The sequence below is a fragment of the Mauremys mutica genome, chromosome 3, assembly GCF_020497125.1.
Source record: "Mauremys mutica isolate MM-2020 ecotype Southern chromosome 3, ASM2049712v1, whole genome shotgun sequence".
Lineage (NCBI taxonomy): Eukaryota > Metazoa > Chordata > Testudines > Geoemydidae > Mauremys > Mauremys mutica.
In genome coordinates this window covers 194,576,499-194,597,411 of record NC_059074.1, presented here as the reverse complement: position 1 = coordinate 194,597,411, position 20,913 = coordinate 194,576,499, and the positions used below count along the sequence as shown (strand labels likewise).

Below are 20,913 nucleotides of genomic sequence, written 5' to 3'. Positions count from 1 at the left end.
GGAGCTGTGCGTGTATGGGGGTGGGAGGTGTCTATGAGGGGCGTGGTGGGGCTGTGCGTATGGGAGGGTTGGGGCAGAGCAGTGCCCGTGGGGGTAGGTGCAGTGTGTGTGCGTGTATGGGGTGGGGTAGGGGAGGCGCCCATGGGGCGGGGGTGGCTTGGGGCCGGGGGAGCAGCGGGGGCGCTGACTGTCCAGAGCAACCCCGCCGTGCCCGGCCCCGTTCATCTCTCACGGCCCCCTGGCCGCAGCCAGCAGCCCCGCGCCCCGCAGGAGGGGCCGCCGCCATGACAACCACGAAGGGAGCGGACCCGACGGAAGGCGGCGCGCCGCTAGGGGTCGGACCGCCGCGGGAACTGCAGGCGGCAGCGCCGAGCCGGGCGCTGATTGGAGGCGGCGGCGTGTCAGTCAGCGCCGAGCGGCGGCGGGTGACGCACGCGGAGCGGAGCATGGACGCGCTGGGCAGGAAGGTGGTGGTGTGCGACAACGGCACCGGGGTGAGCGGCCGGGCGGGGCACCGGGGCACCGGGCGGGGGACTGGGGCTCCGGCCCCCCGCGGGCTCCAGGGGCAGCGACGGGCCCAGCTCCCCGGGGCGCCGGCAGCGGGGCCGCCCCCAGCGCCTGTCACTCGGCACCGCTCGCTGCGGGCGGAGCGGGGAAGGGGCCGCTTGAGAGACACCCCGCCGGGCGAGATCCGGGCCCCGACCCGCCGGGCGAGATCCGCTCCCTTTTCTGGCACAGGCCCGCTGCCCGCCTCACCCAGCCGGGATCTCCTTCCTCTCCTTCCCCGCGTGGGGTCCCCTCTTCCCGCCACCGTCTAGCCGCCGGGCTCTTCCTCTCCTGCCGGCTGCTGCCCGCCCACTTCCCCGGCATTGTCAATACGACCTCGGGGCAGGATCCGCTTCCCCTTACTGCCCCCCCCCCATGAGATTTCCTTCCTTCCTGGCCTGCCGCCCGCCCCCCCACCCTGCTGGGATCTTTCTCCCCTCCCGGCCTGCCTGGTCCTACGGAGTCTTCATCCCGGCACCGGCCTGCCCTCCCCCCCGCCAGGATCTCCTTCCCCTTACTGCCCCCCATCTCCCAACCCGCCTCCCCCAGTGAGATTTCCTTCCTTCCTGGCCTTCCTTCCAGGCTGGTCCTATTGAATCTTCATCCTGGCACCGGCCTGATCCCCTCTCCCCCCCCACAGGATCTCCTCCCCTCCCCTTGGCACTGCCCCCCCCCGCAGGATCCTCTTCCCCCTCCCCCCATGATCTCCTTCCCTCTCCCTGCACCGACCTGCCTTCCTCCCAACTCCACAACCCGCCCCATAGATAAACCCTCCTACTGCCCTAGAGTTCTGTATCCTGCCCAAGTGAATTTCCTCCCATCTCACTCCCCTAAAGGACCACAACCTAGCCACATGGAAATCCCCCACTGCCCCAGAGCTCCACAACCCCATGGATCTCTCCCTCCCCACTGCCTGGGGGCTCCCCTAGATGGGATCCCTTTCCCCTCCCAGTACCAACCCACCACCCGCCCTGGCATCCCATACCAAAGCAGAAAAAGGTCTGTAACGTGGAGCTGGAGCAGCTCCCTAGGCTACTGCCAGCGCAGCAGGAGTTGGGCAGTTCTGAGATGGTAAAAAGGCTTCTGCCCCCATCAGCTGTAGCTTCTGTTGCTGCCACCGTAAGCAGGGTTTTGCTGGGGGCAAACTACCTGTCTGATTATTTTTTACAGTATAGATGCAGCCTAAGAACAACAGGGTAACTCAGTGCTCTGGGCCTCTCCACCCTTGGGAGCACATCAGTGCTCACTGTGCTGCTTTGGGGTAATGTGGATACTTGTCCACTAAGCCCAGTAGCTCACTTCTCTCATAGGCTAAAATTGACTATTGTTGGCATTTCTTGGTGTGTCTGTGTATAATATTAAATATAGTGTGTATAAAAAGAGGATAAAGAGAATGAGAATATTTAGAGTTGAAAGATTTTCTTACTGCGAGTTGTGCTTTTACAGGCAGAATGAGATATTGGAAACTAATAAAAAATTTGTTGGCTTTAGACTAAAGTAGCCTCTAATATTGGTAATTATATTAATGCCCCTGCATTGTTTGTTTTAGCATGCAGGCTAGCCTATCTTCTTGGAGTGTCTTCAAAAAATTCTGTTCAGTGATGAGGGCAGAAAACAGAGGTTGGTTTATGTTAAATGACTCTAGCTCACTAAACTATCAGTGTGGATAGAACCAGATAATCACTATGCTCTCTAATGAACTCTGACAAGAAAATGATAAAAGACAAAAACAGCATATCATTATGGCTAAACACTTTTCACAAAGTGATCACTCTGTCAGTCCTTATCCTCAGAGGAAACCTGCACAACGCTTTCAAAAGATGAGCCTGTGAGCTTAAGTTCATAACTTTGCTAAATGCTAAAAATCATGGACTGAACAGAGACACTGGTCATGTCTATGCTACAAAATTAAGTCAACCTAATTTACATTGGCATACAACTGCTGCAGTAATTACATGGTTTGTGTGTGTCACGGCACTGCTGCATGTCCCTTTTGTGTCCCATCTCATCTATACCATGAGCAATGTGTTCATAGGTGTCAAGATACTATGGCTAGATCGGAGCTGCAACTGCATAGCTTCCTCTCCCCACGCACCCAACAAATGCAGCAACTCTGGTGTACTCCAAGTGGGAGTATGAAAGCCGGCATGATCAGCTGGGAACATATGATGTGGGTTGTCCACGCAGAGCAAACAGGAAATGGAATTTCAAAAATTCCTGGGGCTTCAAAGGGAGGGGGGTGCATGCCTATGTACCTGGCTGCAGGCAGCATAATTTATGTGTGAATAATCCCCCAACCCCGAGCGACATAAATTACACTGACATAAGTGCTAGTGTGGAGAGCGCTATGTTGGCAGGAGATGTTCTCTCATGGAGGTGGTTTTATTATGCTGACAGGAGAGCTCTCTCCTGTTGGCGTAGAGTGTCTTCGCCAGAAGCACTGCCGTGGCTTTATGTGTAGACAAGCCCTATGTTGGTGTAGCTGGTGAGTTATGTCAGCGGGAGCAACAACAAATTTTTGTGTAGATAGTATGTATTTAGGTCAGTGTAAGCTGCCTTGCATCAATCTCATTCTATAGTGTAGATCAGACCACTGGATTTATGGTTTATTACAACAATCTATAACCCACTAACAACCCCTCCCCTTCCTTAACACCCCTCTAGTCATAGGGAGGAAACGGGCCATTTCACTTCGAATGGTCCCTTGAAATATATATTAACTACGTATGCTAAACAGTCTGTTCCATCTTGTGTTTAGCTGTGATACTCTGAGCTCTGGTCTACACTACAAAGTTATGTTGATATAACTATGTTACTCAGGGGTGTGGAGCAACGTAGTTGTACTGACTTAACTCCTGGTGTAGACAGTGCTAGGTCAATCCTAAGGCTTCTCCCCTAAACATAGCTACCGCCTCTGCAGGAGGTGGAGTACCTATTACGCCAACGGAGAACCTCTCCCCTTGGCGTAGATAGCGTCTTCACTAAGCTATGTCGCTGCAGCACTCTAAGTATAGGCAACCCCTTAGTAACTTTCCCAGACCAGAAGAGCTCTGTGGAGCTTGAAAGCTTGTCTGTCAGCAGCAGAAGTTGGTCCAATCAAAGATATTACCTCATGCACCTTGTCTCTCTAGATCACTAAAACACAGAGTAACTCTTTAAAACTTTTAGTTACAGACTTAGAGCTGTAAACTGCAGAGTGCCAAAAATTGGGTTTCTCTCCTCTTTTCCATTTTTTGGTAAAGAAGGCCTGAAAGGTTGTGGGGCTTTGGTTTTTCCCCTCTCATTAGAAATTCAGTTTTTGTATACCTGGGAAGACTTTATGAACCTGTCAAGATGAGGCTCTGGTCTACACTACAAACATATGGAAAACTCACACCCCTAAGCAATGCAGTTATATTGACCCAACTCCCAGCGTAGACGGCACTATGTTGACTCGAGGGCTTCTCCTGTCGACATAGCTACCGCCTCTCAGGGAAGTGGAGTACCTGTGTTGACAGGAGAAGCTGTCCTATCAGTGTAGGTAGTGTGTCTTCACTAAGCGCTAGAGCAGTGCAGTGCTGTAAGTGTAGACAAGCCCTAGGAAAAGAGGTGCTCTTTAAAAACAGATAAGGTAACTCAAGTGAGCTAACATCACTTGAAACCATCTTTAGCACATAATGTAAGTACTGTTTAGCACCTTTACCGCTATGTTGGTTGATGATATTTAGGGCCCTACCAAATTCACGGCCATGAAAAATGCATTACAGACCGTGAAATCTGGTCTTTTGTGTGCTTTTACTCTATACTATACAGATTTCACAGGGGGGACATTTCTCAAATTGAGGGTCCTCACCGAAAAGGGAGTTGCAGGAGGGTCACAAAGTTATTTTAGGGGGGTATTGCCACCCTTGCTTCTGAGCTGCCTTCAGATCTGGGTGGCTGGAGAGCAGCGGCTGTTAGCCAGGCACCCAGCTCTGAAGGCAGTGTCCTGCCAGCAGCAGAGCAGAAGTAAGGGTGGCAGTACCATGCCATACTATCCTTCTTTTTGTGCTGCTGCTGGTGATGGCTCTGCCTTCAGAGCTGAGCTCCTGGCTAGCAGCTGCTGCTCTCCAGCTGCCCAGCTCTGAAGGCAGTGCTGCCACCAGCCGGAGCACAGAAGTAAGGGTAGCAGTACCACAACCTCCCCTACAATGACCTTGTGACTCTCCCCCACCCCACCCCCCAAAAAACCAAAAACCAAAACCACAACAACAAAAAACTCCTTTATGGGTCAGTACCCCTAAAATTACAACACCATGAAATTTCATATTTAAATAGCTGAAATAATGAAATTTATGTTTTTTAAAATCCAATGATTGTGAAATTGACCAAAATGGACTTTGAACTAGTGAAACTGACATCAGCAAGAGACAAGAGCCTTTGAGTCAAGCAATTGGGAAGGAAATGACTTACAAAAAAGGAAGTCTTAACACCCACTTAATGCCAAAGACTAATGAGCATTTGAGACAAAGGATATCTTTGTTAAAGTTTCAACATCCCTGCCATGTAAATTAAAACATGATCTCGCACAATAAACATCTGAAACCTCCAAGAAAGTGCTCCAGGAAAATTAGGGAAAGAGGCCAGATTTGACAGTTCCAGTACTTCAAAGGTTAATTTTTATTTTTTTTTGGAATGGCAGGGCCTAAAACCTGTAGATCATCTCTATACATCATACAGAAATGTCAAAAGAATGCTTTGCAGGTTATCTTTATAAACCCTTAAAGCTCTTGAGGGCCTGATCCTGAGAGGTTGATCTCAATGGGAGTTTTAGATGCTCTCAGGATCTGTCTCTTTATCGTGTTTATTTGTAAATTTGTTGGAATATGTTAATTATGGAGACAATGACCATGACTTACTTATACTGCATACTTGAAAAGAACTATAGTAAAAGAGCTGCTTTTGGTTTTGGTCCAAACTTCAGTCACTTAGGCCTGGTCTAAGCACAGTTTTTGTACCAGTGTAACTATTTTGGTTAGGGATGTGATTGATTTTTGGTAAACTGAAGTAACTATCCATAGAATTCCTAGTGTGGACACCATTATACAAGTGCTGCTTATTCCCCTTTCTGTATGGGAACAGATGTACCAGTGTGAAACAGCTTTGTACTGACTATACTGGTATAATTTTTGTGTGTAGACAGTCCCTTGGGCAAATGCTTAATTTTAACACATAAGTAGTCCTAGAAACATGCTTAATTTTAGCGGGTTAGGGGAATAATTACTTGATGTCATTTAGGTCTGTAACCTAAATTATGTCAGAAAAATAATTTTTCAACATAAGAAAAACCCAGTTTTTGAGAAGAATAAACTGAGCCATAAATTGAGTTAAAGCCATAAAGTTTCACTATCAAGTCAATATTGTAATAGTAAATGTTATACTATGATAGACAAAGCTGCCTTATTTTAAATAAAATATTTTCATGATAAGATGAATGAATACACTATGATTAGCATTTATAGAATCATAGAATATCAGGTTTGGAAGGGACCTCAGGAGGTCATCTAGTCCAACCCCCTGCTCAAAGCAGGACCAAACCCAACTAAATCATCCCAGCCAGGGCTTTGTCAAGCCTGACCTTAAAAATCTCTAAAGAAGGAAATTCCACCACCTCCCTAGGTAACACATTCCAGTGCTTCACCACCCTCCTAGTGAGAGAGTTTTAACTAATATCCAACCTAAACCTGCCCCATTGCAACTTGAGACCATTACTCCTTGTTCTGTCATCAGGTACCACTGAGAACAGTCTAGATCCATCCTCTTTGGAACCCCCTTTCAGGTAGTTCAAAGCAGCTATCAAATCCCACCCCCCCATTCTTCTCTCCTGCACACTAAACAATCCCAGTTCCCTCAGCCTTTCCTCATAAGTCAATTGCTCCAGCCCCCTAATAATTTTTGTTGCCTTCCGCTGGACTCTTTCCAATTTTTCCACATCCTTATTGTAGTGTTGGGCCCAAAACTGGACACAGTACTCCAGATGAGGTCTCACCAATGGCAAATAGAAGGGAATGATCCTGTCCCTCCATCTGCGGGCAGTGCTCCTACTTATACAGCCCAAAATGCCGTTAGCCTTCTTGGCAACAAGGGCACGCTGTCTACTCATATCCAGCTTCTTGTCCACTGTAACCTCTAGGTCCTTTTCTGCAGAACTGCTGCCTAGCCACTCCGTCCCTAGTCTGTAGCAGTGCATGGGATTCCTCCGTCCTAAGTGCAGGACTCTGCACTTTGTCCTTGTTGAACCTCATCAGATTTCTTTTGGCCCAATCCTCTAATTTGTCTAGATCCCTCTGTATCCTATCCCTACCCTCCAGCGTATCTACCACTCCTCCCAGTTTAGTGTCATCTGCAAACTTGCTGAGGGTGCAGTCCATGCCATCCTCCAGGTCATTAATGAAGATATTGAACAAAATCGGCCCCAGGACCGACCCTTGGGACACTCCGCTTGATACTGGCTGCCAACTAGACATGGAGCCATTGATCACTACCCGTTGAGCTCGACGATCTAGCCGGCTTTCTATCCACCTTATAGTCCATTCATCCAGCCCATACTTTAACTTGCTGGCAAGAATACTGTGGGAGACCGTATAAAAAGCTTTGCTAAAGTCAAGGAATAACACTTCCACTGCTTTCCCCTCACCCACAGAGCCAGTTATCTCATCATAGAAGGCAGTTAGGTTAGTCAGGCATGACTTGCCCTTGGTGAATCCATGCTGACAGTTCATGATCACTTTCCTCTCTAACTGCTTCAGAATTGATTCCTTGAGGACCTGCTCCATGATTTTTCCAGGGACTGAGGTGAGGCTGACTGGCCTGTAGTTAAACTCCAGAAATATAACATAAAATGTTGTATATGAACTACCTTAGCAATTGTAGCCAAAATGCTTTAATTTTCTTCTTTAAAAATCTTGTATAAATTGATTGGAAACCTGCAGTTCTTGTAATGCTTACTGTACTATGTGATTATTGTGGATCTTATTGCAATCAGTCTTTAAGAAAAGGTAATTTAAAAATGTGTTTTCACAACACATGTAATGTAGGAGGACCTTTAATAAGGTCAGCAGCAGGGTCTTATCATCCACCTCAGACATTCTAGATTTTATGATTTTTGTTTAGAACAAATAGTAAGTTACTTTAGGTCTGGAGTGTTGTCCTAATTATATTTAAAATTCTTTTGTCCAAGAGATTTACACTACTTTAAACTACGTTAACAGTGAGACTTGATGAGGTACAAGATTGTTCAGTATAAAATTGGTCTCAAGACAGGTTTGTGAGCAGATGTAGCCTGTGTATTTATTTTTATTTGAAAGAATATTTATACACTGTACGTTCTTACCACTTGATGACTCACTGGGAAGTGAGAGCACCAATTTGAACCACAATGCTAAGAGGAGGAAACTATATATGGTAAAATTATTTCTTATACACCGGATTCTTGCACACACCAGGCAAACTAAGTAACTATTCTTAAAACACACTTGTAAGTATATGTACAATAGACATTTGTTCTGTGTATTATAATATATGACATGTACATCTTGCAAAGATGTTTTTCTATGAATAGTTCTTCACTATTTTGTAAGATGTGATGTTGCATTTAAACGTTGCTGCTGTTAAACATTTACAATATGCTAAGTTGTGCTGAACTTGGAATTTGATAACTGTCCCAAGGAACATAAGGAACATACACTTCAATTTTGGTTGCATTAGGGAGTTTGTTTGCCAGTGGAAAGAATTGCGAATATCTGGGGTCTTTGAGTTTTTTAGTAAAATGAAAAATGGATTATCCTTGACTAATTACAGTTTTTTGAGTGTATTGGTTGTATAGTTTGAATTTCTGGAAAGTTCGTAATAAGCTGCTGAAAAATAGATGTTTGTGATTTTATTTTATTTTTTTTGCTGGCGAGTATCTCACTTTTCGTTTTTACTCCTTTAGCAAGAAATCAAAAACATTCTGGGCCCTTTTCTTTGGCGACATTGTTACTCCTTGTGCTGGCTCCTAGAATATCAGCTATATGTCAGCAGTGTACATAAAGTGTTATAACTTTGTAGCCATAGTGTCAAATTGTTCAGTAGTCTGAAGCCGCTGAATTTAAATTTGATGATGAAAACTGTGCTGCGATATGAATCTCATAATTAACTTCTAGGAATCCTTTTTTAAAAAAAAGGCTGACCTCCTTCATTCACCAGATCTTCCTGTAGCCTAGGGAAAGGTTCCCTGAAATGGAGACCAGGAGTTCAGGTCTCATCTAAATGCTATTTAAATTCCTATGCGACTTGCCAAACTTATTATTGACCAAGGGGCCATGAACCCCAATCCAGAAGATGGGGGACAAGCCGCTGAAAATTCCCTTCCCCCTGTTTTTAAATAGGTTAGCAGAAGGCTTATGCAAAGGCACTGTGAACCCAGATTTCTAATGTGACAAGCCTTGCTCTTATCCACTGTTCTTCACCGCCTTTCAGAGTGACTAAATAAGTTTAGCTGTACTATAAACCCCACTCTTCTTCCGGAGCCAGGGATAGAACCCAGGATTCCTGATCATCAGTATTCTGCTGCTGACTAGTAAATAGTTGTGTAACCCTCTGGGATACCGTATGTTAAGTCCTTCTCCAGGCTGATCTAGAAAGGAACTGGCAGTTACTCCTATAGTTCAAATAATAAGGACCTAAGCTGGAGCTCTCAAGGTGCAGCAGTTCAAACCTTGCTGCTGATCAATGTGGAGGTATGGTTGTGTGTGACTTGCTCTGTGAAAAGACCACTTTAGAACAGTATTGTAAACTTAAACTATGATAATTTGTAGATTGTAAATGTATGAATCACCAAAACACACATTTCACCTTTCACTCATTTATTGGACATTTAACTTTTGTCATGCTCCTGGTAGGTGTAGCTGTGCTGTATATCATCCTCTGCCCAGTCTGCAGAGAATGAGTGTTTGTGACAGCCCTCAGCTTAAGAACTTGGCCCTGTACCCAGCACAAGCTGTAAAGACTCATGCTTTCGATTTTGGAGATCATTGTTTCAATACATAGTCTTGGCCAACATGGCATCCATCACACTTGCAGGTCTCTCGTGTTGGTGTGTTTTGAAGGTTGAGAGGTATGCTTAATACTGTCATGGGGGGTGGAGGGAAAGCAATAGGCAGATTTACTGGTATAGTGCTGCTGCTTGTGGCTGCGTGTAGTTTCTGGAGTCCATGAGAGGCTCTGATGGAGTGTTTTGGGAAGTGAGTATTTACATAGACTCCTTCATAGAAGTTCCCTACAGCCGACCACTGCTAAATCTGGAGGATTGTGAATAAGGTGTTGCAGGCACACAGTTTACTGAGGCATATCAGCCTTGAAGCTGCTTCTGAAAAATGTGCAGCTGTATAAAAAAAACTAAGACATTAGTGAACAAAAATTACATTTAGTGGCATGTAACATTTCAGCAGGGCACACTCCAGCCATCCAAAACCTTAGAAGCATGGAAATAAGTTATGGAGAAAGCACTTCTTTCTACCTGCATGTTGCAGACTGCACTTTCGATAATGCACTTCATTGCTCCATAAGGTTTCCATCTCCAACAGATTCCCAAAGTAATACATACCCCTACTTGATCAAACTTGAGTGACCTCAGCTGTGTTAAGGCAAATTGACTTTCCCACTGCTTTAAATGGGACCATTGTACTCATCTGTTCATGTAATTAATATAAAAGCATATGAGGTCACATGCATTTTTGTATTAAAGTGCATGTTTGATCAGATTGGGCTAATAGGCTTGTGAGGCTCTATTTCCTCATTAATTAGACTGGCTTCATAGCTTTCCAGACTCTCTGATACTCATGGAAATAAGTGCATTGGCAAAAAGATTTTGGGCTCCAACCTGTTCAGCCCGTTCAGAATACGGTTGGCCATTAATTGCAGTCATGAATAGGAGCAGCACTCGATGCATGTGTAGACAACATCTGTATAAGTCCTAGATATTGATAGCCTCAGAATAAGCAGAAGGGCTGACGAGCCCTTGCCTTGCCATTTCATACCATATTGCTGAAGGAGACCTTTCATCTTTGGAAAGGAGTCGGGACTTGTGGAGAGGAGTTGGTAAGCTCAAGAACACTTTTCCTAACCCTCAGACATGTCAAGTTGGCTCCACCGGCAGGGAACACATTAAAAATGGAGGTGGTTTACAAGAAGAAAAGCGAGGGTGACAAAAGTTTTCCCCTGCATCATGTTTTCCCGTTGCTGAATGCAAATTGATTTTGCTAAGTAAAAGTGTAGCAGCTACTAGGTAAGGAGCCATATTAAATGAATTGTAATTCTTGCCATTGTATTTAAGGTTCTTAACTTATATCCACATTTCCCAAACTTATGAAAGTGGAGCCTTCCTTTGGGGGAGGGTGGAAAAAAACCCAAAAGTGCCTCCTGCCCAAGCTCCTGCCCACCCCCCCCCCCCCCACCCCCCCCCCCCCCCCCCGGGAATGTTAAAGGCCTCCTGTTCCTTTTAATGTATAGATCTTCGGGCACCACCATTTCTCCTCTTCCCTCAGGGAAGTACTGGTGTATATCTTGACAATATATTTCCCCTCCTTTCTTACATGCTTTGAGCAATGTTGATATTTAAAGTATTCTAAGTGGCATTTGAGTTAATATCAGTTGACATGAATAGGACAGTTCACACTTTAGAATTCAGGCAGAAATTACTGCATCAGTTAGCTTTCAAAAAGTGATCCAAGTGTTTCTCCACAACCGTAACAGCTAGAGACTTTTTGTTTTTATAGACACAGCAGAAATGCTAGAGAAAACTTGAAATCTGTCTGCTCCCACGGCTAGCCACTCCCACCCCCCAAAATAAAACAAAAAACACCCTTTCCCAGGGTAGCATGTCCCACATCTTAGAAAATGTAGACTTACATTAAGTTCTTTCAAGTATAATTTTAATAATGCCTTATTACTCTTGGGGCCTGTCTACACTGCCCTGCAGTTTGGACTAAAGAGGTGTGAATAGCAACGCACACTAAAGTGTTGTGCTATTGCTCCCTTATGGCGACGCAAACTGAAGAGTCCCGAGTTCGCAGCAGAACTTTTCAGTTTGCACCTGCAGTATCCACACCGGGGAGTTACAGCACAGCACTTGTGCACTGCTATTCACACCCCATTAGCCCAAACTATGGGACAGTACAGACAGGCTCTAAGGGTTTGAGAGGTAACCTGCTTGCTGCCAGAGGACCCCCTGAAAGATGATCAATGTAGAGTTGTAGAATGATGGGGGAGTTGAGCCAAATACAGTATAGTTAAGGTCAGAGGTCTCACGCATATCTCTATCAAATGAAACAGGAGGTATCTCTTCAAAATTTCAGATATGTGCTTAAAAAAAGTTTCTAAAACTACTTAAAATGAGTATTGAAATTCTAGGCAGAGACTTGTAAATGTACATTTGGGCCTACAAATTTCCCCTAATTGTGACCTCAACTATAAAAAGTGAGTGTACGTTCATTAGATGTCACAGTAACCTATGACAACAAATATTGGTGGGAAAAGGTGCAAAAGTGGGACAGACTGAATTAGTTCAAGCAAAAAGGTCTACGGGTATTACTCAAGGACTACTTAAGATCATTCTTGGTAAAACAAGAAAAGTGTGGCAGCGGAAATCAGTAAACCAAAATGGGTGTATTGGAAACTAGGCCTAATTGTTGGACAAAATAATGAGAGGATGGTCTGTTCCAGCCATCACTGCCTTGTGGGGTCCTTAACGAGAGAGACTTTGGGGAGAATAATTGCTCACTGGAGTGAGCTTCACCATGATGGCTACCATCCCCACTGTCTCCTTGGAGCTCAGATCTTCTTTATCCTGTTCCTGAAAGATGTCCTGACCAAACCGGGCCAGATGACATCACTACCATCACGAGTCTCACATCCCAAACACCACCTGGGATGTGAGACTCTCTTCTCCCACCTCCCCCAATATGTCTTTTTCCTTCCTTACCTTATTTCTTCTCTTTCATGTCTCTCGCTCCTTTTTCCTTCTGTCTAAGAGGAGTCTGGCCCAGACTGCATGTTTTGCAGCATTGCTGTGAGCCTGTGACCCGAAAGAGGTAGCTAAAAGCAATGCCCTAAATAGGCCTCTGCTGGTATAAGTTTGCCAGGTCTCAGAGTGGGTAATAAGTCTCTGTTCTGTCTGTTTTTTCAGCAGTGAGGATGCATGTGAGAGTCAACACCAGAGATAGAAGCTGAATTTTCTCTCTTTGCTATTCTTTTCTTTCACCCCGTGTGTGTGTTTGTTTTTGTTTTGTCGTCTTCAGAAATGGGATCGGGCTTTAACAACAACAGCAATAATAGCTCCAGCCCATCTCAACTAATTTCTTTGTTTTTCCCCAAAAGGACAGTAGTTACCTTCTTTACCACTGAAGAGGCTTCCCCCCTCCCCAAAAAAACAACCCCCCACAAACCTCTCAAGCTATAGGGAAAGGGAACAAGCGACGTTGTTAAAACGAGAGCCCTATTTAATGCTTTACATTTCAAATGCTTTTACTGTTTTTCCTATTTCTGGGTATCTTTAATAAAAGGATTTTTAATGATCTGTTTGCCATGGAACGCAGCAGGCTGAGGTCACTGTATTCCAAACCTCGAACCTTGTTTCAGACTGTTTAAGGTTGGATAGGATCACGTTAACACCTTGAACTCTTTTGGCCCCTTTATTACATCTAAATTGATACAACATGACTTACTTGCTTAAATTCCTTACCTGCATTTGAAATTTCCCCTCTAAAGATTAAAATGTTTTTAATAGTAATAAACAAATGTGATGCATATATTAACTAATCCAATTATTCAACTTTTTTCTTTCCAGTTTGTGAAATGTGGGTATGCAGGCTCAAATTTTCCGGAGCACATCTTTCCAGCTTTGGTTGGAAGACCAATTATAAGATCAACTGCCAAAGTGGGAAACATTGAAATCAAGGTAATGTTTTTTCCTATAACAGATTAAAGCATTCAGGGTAGCCTTTCAGTTGTATACAGTAGAACCTCAGCGTTAAAAACACCAGAGTTACAAACTGATCAGTCAACCACACCCCTGATTTGGAACTGGAAGTATGCAACCAGGCCGCAGAGACAAAAAAAAGAAAAAGTAAACACCAGCGGTTCTCAAACTGTGGGTTGGGACTCCAAAGTAGGTTGCAACCCCATTTCAATGGGGTCACTGGGGCTGGTTTAGATTTGCTGGGGCCCAAGGCAGAAGCCCGAGCCCCACCTCCTAGGGCCAAACCCAAAGCCTGAGGACTTCAGCCCTGGGCAGAGGTGCTCAGGTTACAGGTCTCCTGCCTGGGGCTTCAGCTTGGTCCCCCCTACCCGGGGCAGTGGGGTTCAGACTTTGGCCCACCCAGGCAGGAGGGCTCTGGTGGGATCAGGCTTTGCTCCCCTCTCCTGGGGTCATGTAGCAATTTTTATTGTCAGAAGGGGATCACGGTGCAATGAAGCTTGAGAACCCCTGCAAATGTAAACTACTAACAAAATAAAAGGTAAGGAAACAGTTTCTGTGCTTGTTTCATTTAAATTAAGATGGTTAAAAGCATCTTTCTTCTGCATATTAAAGTTTCAAAGCTGTATTAAGTCAATGTTCAGTTGTAAATTTCTGAACGAACAACCGTAATGTTTTGTTCAGAGTTAAACGTTTCAGAGTTATGAACAACCTCCTTTAACAAGGTGTTCATAACTCTGAGGTTCTACTGTAATACATGAAAGTATTTTCTTCTTCTTTTATCACGCCCCCTCTAGCAGTCTTTCCTGTGGTTCACTGCTCACGTAATGAGCTTTAACAGCTGCACCCTTTCGGGGCATGTGGTGAGCAGAAGGGTAGATTAATGTTACTGGAAGCTGACTGTCAGGGGGCCAGTGTGCATAGGGGGCTGGGGCTCTTAGATCTTGATAAGGGATTTGGGGAAATGAGACAGCAGTTGATCAGATGGCTAATCCTTGCTGTCCAGTCTTAGTTCAAGATTCTGAGACAATGATGAGTTAATGGCTGTAGCCTATAATTTTTATTGTTCAGTATACAATTTAGTTGTAAGCAAAACCATCTGTGAACTTGCATGAGATGCCTAACTTTGCTTGTATTTATTTTTCATTATGTTTTAAGTACTGATGGTAGACATAGAGCTTTCCACAGAATAGAGAAACAATCCCTGCTCTGAGGAGCTTACAGTCTAAAAATATTGTAATATTCCAGGTTTAAAAAAAATCTAATCACCTATCATTGAGTTGAAAACCTTCCTTGAGGCATGTGGGAGCCTATGTTTCCAATCCTTCTGACTGCAAAGATACTATTTCAGATTTAAGTAGATGCAGGGCTGACTTCCTGAGTGTGCAGATAAAGTTTGTGTCTTAGCTTTGTGAGGCGGCAGCAGCAATGGGCTTCACAAAGCTATGAGTGGCAGAGTGAAATCAACAGAACTCTGGTCAGTTTCACTCTTGATGTTTGGAATCCTATATACAGCACTGAAACTGTTTCCTGCTGGTGTTTAGGGGAAAGTATGAGCATTAGTAGAAGGTGGCATTAGAATGATTCAAGGGGAAGAATGACAAAAAATGCAAAGTAAAGGTCTAGACCGGAAAGGTGTAAAGTAGCAGAGATCTTTCATTTCCTCTCCTGAATCCCTCAGCAGCCAGGAGGTTGGGTAGTAGAGGACTTTTCACCTTCACAGTAGCTGGGAGGACATAGAGGGAGAATGAGAGAGCGCTTCTCATTTCTAGAAGCTTGAGGGGGGCAATTGAAGGTTCAAATTTTTCCCGATATCTACTTGCCAGAAGCTGAAGTGAAAGCTAGATTCCCCAAGCAGAGTCCAAGTACAATGCTGGCAGAAATCCCCTCACCCTACACAGTGGTTAGAAATGTCTCACCAAGGAATTTCCCCTGGAGATTGCTGATATGGACCCATCTTCTTTCTCCTTTGTTTCTACCTTAGGCTAGAAGCTTTAGTGTTATGGGTAATGGGTCTGATACGTTTTTCAAGCCCTGACTTGGTCAGTGCTGCTAGCCCAGTTTAGGATGGCCTTTGATCATCTGAGTATTTGGCTTTGTATGAGTTGAGGCTCTGGAATGGGGTTGAGGGGAGTGTCATATATGATGTATTGATGCTTTTTGCATCTAACCTCTTGTATCATGTCTCCCATTCTAAAGATGGAATCACTCAAGGATATTTTAATGAAGAATGGGACTTGGACTCCTGATTTATTTTGTAACTACTTTACAGCACCTGTCTACTTTATTGTAGTTGCTTTAAGACAAGCCCTCCGCTCCCTTCCCCCCCCCCAAAAAAAAACCAGGTCGGGAGAGGCAAACAACCACCCTACAGATCTGTCTCAGATCTTCTTTCCTGGTGCATATGTAGGATAAATTCAGTAAGACAGCACAGTGAAACTGTCTGAGGACCATTTTTTCCCCTCTGGATGTCATTACATTTCTGCTGCTTTCCTAAAAAGATATTTTTGGCAGATAAATTATACTAACATTTGAATGGATTAATTCCAGCTACACATTAAAAAGCATTGTGGCTCATTCAGTCAACTCTTGAGCAAACGAAATTGACAAGAACATCATCAGTTTAGCTCTTTAAAAATATTCAGAAAAACTAGTCAAATTCAGGAACTGAGTGAAATGAGCCCTAAAACAGGGTTTTATAAAAGCAGCCTAACCCTCCCTTGCCCATTATTCCTGTCAGGAGAGCAAATGAGGACATAAGGAGACACAGCTACATCACAGGTATATGTATGCAAAGGTGTGGTTTTCACTGGAACAGTTTCCCCCAAAATTCCAACCAGTTTTAAAACCTGTTGCGCTAAACTGATTTAAAAACTGCTTGAAGCTGTAATGCAAACCAGGCTCCTGGCAGCTTGAACCAGTTTTACTGAACCAGCTTCTAAACTACCTTCGGCAGTTTTTGAAACTGGTTTGGTAAAAATGGTTAGTTTAAGGAGCCTAAACTACGCTGCACTTCCATCCAAAGAGATTTTGATGGATCCATTTTAAAACTAATTAGAATCTTTAGGGATACTTCCTTGGAGTAGAACAGGCCCAACTATGCACTTTATCCCATTTTTATTCCTAGTCCATGCCCCACAATTTTCTTCCTCAGTTCCTATCTCAGAAATCCATAGAGTCGGGTGGCTGTAGGCTTTGAGTGGGTGGAGAATATAGTCAGCATTCACCCTGTGCTCCTCCTGCTACTGGATGTGGATTTTCTGGCAGCTGCCTATGCAGAGTACTTGCCCTGATGTTATTGTCATGTGTAAATAGAGCAAGTAAACACGCCTTACTGGAGCTGATATTTTTCTTAATAATACGCTATTGGAAGAGTTGGTGACAGGAGACCTGGGTTTTGATCAAGTGAAAATGGCATTCTAGTCCCTGCTTGTCCACAAAAGTACGTATCTTGCAGTGTAGCACAATGTCTGTTAATTCTCCTAGCCCCTCTCCAGCATAGCAGGGTTCTGCATGGCAGAACTGAGATGCTGAGCTGTCTAGGGAAGTGTGCACAAATCTGCCTGCACTGTACCTGTTTCAGATCACTGCTATTGCTGTGTCACTTCATGAGCACTTAATTCAGTTAGAATGAATAAATAAATAAATAAACATTTATTGTTTATGCACTTTATGCACTTTATCAATTTGATTCCATTTAGTTATGTAGCTATTCCATAATTCAAAACTACAAAGGAACTCTCAAGTTTCTATTTTAGCTTAATATTTTTATAACTGTTATAATAAAAATTCAACTCCAAGGGTTGCAAGGATGAATATTTTATGGAAAAAAAGGTGGAGGAAAGCAGGGATCCTGGTAGCAATGTGCTGGCATTAGTTACTTCCAAATCCACCACACAGTTAGTCTACTCCAGATCTACCACTCACGTTGGATACAATTCAATTTCAATGGGATATCAGCATATAAAAGATTTTGCTTCTCAGAAAAGATGCAAAGACCCTAGTATATCAATAGCGTATTGTGAATAAAAATGAGATGTCCGTCACTAACCTAATGGAAACAAGTTAATCACAGACAGAAATGACTTCTGAAAAGAACAGCAATGTCGTTGACAGTGTTAGCTTGGCCCTAACTACGCTAACTCAGAACACTTGCAGCAATACATGCATCTCTTTTCTGCTTTATATCTACTGTGTACTTAAAATAATTTGAATGAGGATTTCCTTTAGGCCTTTTCTGACTCTCTTGCTTCTACCTTCTTTCTTCACCTTTCTTGACCTGTTGAAGTAGAATAACAAAAAGATGGTAAGTGAGGTGCCCCTGTACTGTTTGTTTCCCATTTTTTGCTTTATGGGACGTAGTAGCTGTTGCATTATTTTGATGCTTTTTAATGTTTTGTCTTGTCCCACATTTTACATTCGATTACTTATTTTAAACTTTGTTCATTGCTTTGATTTAGTAGCAACTAATTCCATAAGAATCTTGTATATTGCTTCTGATTGTGACATGACCTGTAGTTATGTGCAGATGCAAGAATAATTCATTTTTCTATGAGATCAACATGAATGTAATAACATTAGAAAATGCTTTATCTAACATAACAAAATAATGAAGATAGGAAAAAGATCATGGCTTTTCCTTGACCTTGTCCTGTTCTGAGATATACACCATGCACAGAACAGATTTCAGATGGTTCTTCTTTAACTAGCGATTGTTAAATACAATCAGAATGTTGTGAATTTGTTGTGATAGAACTGATGTTGTCACATGGTTACTTAGTGGTATGTTTGTTGGGGTGAGTTTAACAAATAATGATCTTCCTAAAGTTTAGGGGTTTAAGTTTCTAATTTTTACATAAATAGTCCATTCTATGAAAACTGTTCTATAAAACTAAGAAAACTGATTAGGGGACTCAAATTAAAAATCATGTTAATAAAATTATTTCTTTACCAGTTACTAGTAACTTCTTAGATTATTAAAACTAAAAATAATTTAAAAGTTCCAGTTTGCTTCTCATTATGTCTTTTTCTTGTTTCTTAGCTTAAACAGAGAATCTGAGCCACCTTCACTTCTCAGTGGCACAGTGATTGGGTTGTAAACTCTGCAGTAGACTATTTGGTCAAAAGCAACCATTTCATTGTACTTAAATATTATAATAATGGAAACACTTATTATTTTGCTAGATTGTAGAAATGCGATCTTTAAAAAGAGGATATATTGTAATTCATTTATTTAAATATGGTGGTAAATCAGGCATTAAGGCTCCTTTGGAAGAAGATGGGCTGTAGTGGGAGGCAAAGGTAACGTTTTATTGTACCCACTTGCCTCAGGAAATACCTGGGGAAAAGGAAAGGGTTTTCTTATATAATCAATTTAGAAATTGACTCTATGAATCACAACTGGGTAATACGTGTATTTTGTATAAAATATACTGGGGTAGGTTTTTTTGTTTTGTTTTTTGATGTGGAATAAATGGGATTTATATCCATTATCTGTCGATCCTCATAAAACTTTACTGGCATAGGCTTAGTTAAACCACTTTTTATTTTAATGTTTAGTGTGGTACTTCCAGTCCCTTATTTGCTTTTGCTACTTGTTCTGTATGCTTATGCAGCTCTCATTATTCCTGTTTTGGGAATGTGCACAGAAACTTGCAGCATGCATGGAAAATTGTTCTGCCAACCCCACCGACTATCTTTTATGTGCTTTTTCACATCTCAACCTATTCAAGTGAGTATTTGATGAAGTAATTTTGGAGATCTCAATGAATAAAAGTCTATACATACTAAGGTTTCTTTACTGTTCCACCGTGACAAAATGCAGGGTAGCTTCTTACTAAGGTAAGTTTGATTTAAGGTTATGAAGTCTTCCAAATATGGGTTGTCTTAAAAGATCTAGAATGGGTCTCAGCCAGATTAAATATTTTGAGCAGTAACGCCTACTTTTTATATATAAACTAATATCAGGGCATGGGTCATTAAGTACATATAATCAGATGCAAGTTGGAATATCTTTTATTCTTAACATCAAAAACTGCTAAAGAATAATGAAAATTCTTGCAATCTGACATACAAACTTCAATACTGTAACTTTGTAGGATCTTATGGTTGGTGATGAAGCAAGTGAATTACGCTCAATGCTGGAAGTTAACTACCCAATGGAAAATGGCATAGTCCGGAACTGGGATGATATGAAGCACCTCTGGGACTACACATTTGGACCAGAAAAACTTAACATCGATACGAAAAACTGTAAAATACTACTCACGGAACCTCCTATGAACCCAACGAAAAACAGGGAGAAGATTGTAGAGGTATGTTTCTTGACTTGAATAAGGAAAACGTATTTGTGGAGAGCAGGAATTGATGATGGCAGGCACTAAATTTTGTCTAAGAGGTCACTGCTTTTTTAAAATGTAAGATAACCCCTCAAGGCAACATTCTTCCTTGCAGAAAATGAGAGAATTGATTACAGCCTAGAATAGTCACCTTCCTAGTTTATCCAAGGGCAAACAAGCCTACTTAGTCCTAAAGTCTAAACAGACTAGCAGTCCCATGCAAGTTTCTGTACTAGGAAACCACTGATTCAGGCACTGAAGTTCAAGTATTCCTGCATGTCCCATCCCCATTGACACAATAAAGTGAGCTGATGCCTAATACATAGGAAAGGTCTTCCAAAACCCAGTTTATCTTCCTTCACCGCCCTTTCTCAATGACTTAATCCTGCAGTATTCTGAGCAGTGCTTTGCTTCTTTGGTCTAAAGTTCATACTTATCTTTAAGCATATGAGCAGTCCCATTGACTACTGGATATTAGATTAGTGCCAGAGTTCTCAGCACTTCTCAGGATCAAGCCCTAAATGAATTTGACTCCAACTGAGAGATTAGCAGAATTTACAAGGGAAATTAAGTTGGTGGCTTGGAAGCAAGGAGTGGTTTACCAGGCAGAGTGCACAGTGTTGCTGTAGGCACCTGAGACATGCTAAGAAAGAGTTGATTTTTGCCAACAATCCCCCCTGCCCTCCAAATCTGTAATAGGTTCTAGGGACTATCTAATGACAGCCTTTCTAGGAAGGAGGTCCTGCAACTAGCTGTTGGGTGCCACAGTGCTGTCTGGCATGGGTGAGGTATTGGAGGCTATGTCTACACTGCAGTCAAACACCATAGTTGGTCTGTGCCAGCTGACTCGGGCTCGAGGTGTGTGGCCACTTAATTGTGGTGTAGATGGTGTAGATGTTCCAGCTTTGGCTGCAGCCTGAGGTCTGGGACCCTCCCACCTCTCAGGGTCCGAGAGCCTGGCCTCCAGCCTGAAGCCAGATGTCTATACTATAGTTAAACTGCCCCTCAGCCCAAGTCAGCTGGCACAGGCCAGCTGTTGGTTTTTAATTACAATGT

General features: G+C 43.1%; 1 protein-coding gene across 1 annotated transcript in view; it reads left to right on the top strand.

Moving 5' to 3' along the window:
* The first annotated feature begins 269 nt into the window (after nucleotides 1-269).
* ACTR2 (actin related protein 2) overlaps nucleotides 270-20,913 on the top strand; it is a 47,833-nt gene continuing 27,189 nt past the window's right edge. The window contains exons 1-3 of the mRNA XM_045011416.1: nucleotides 270-494; nucleotides 13,391-13,501; nucleotides 19,618-19,833. Of these exons, the coding sequence (XP_044867351.1) occupies nucleotides 285-494; nucleotides 13,391-13,501; nucleotides 19,618-19,833 (537 nt within the window). The 5' untranslated portion in view covers nucleotides 270-284. The remainder of the gene's footprint in view (nucleotides 495-13,390; nucleotides 13,502-19,617; nucleotides 19,834-20,913) is intronic.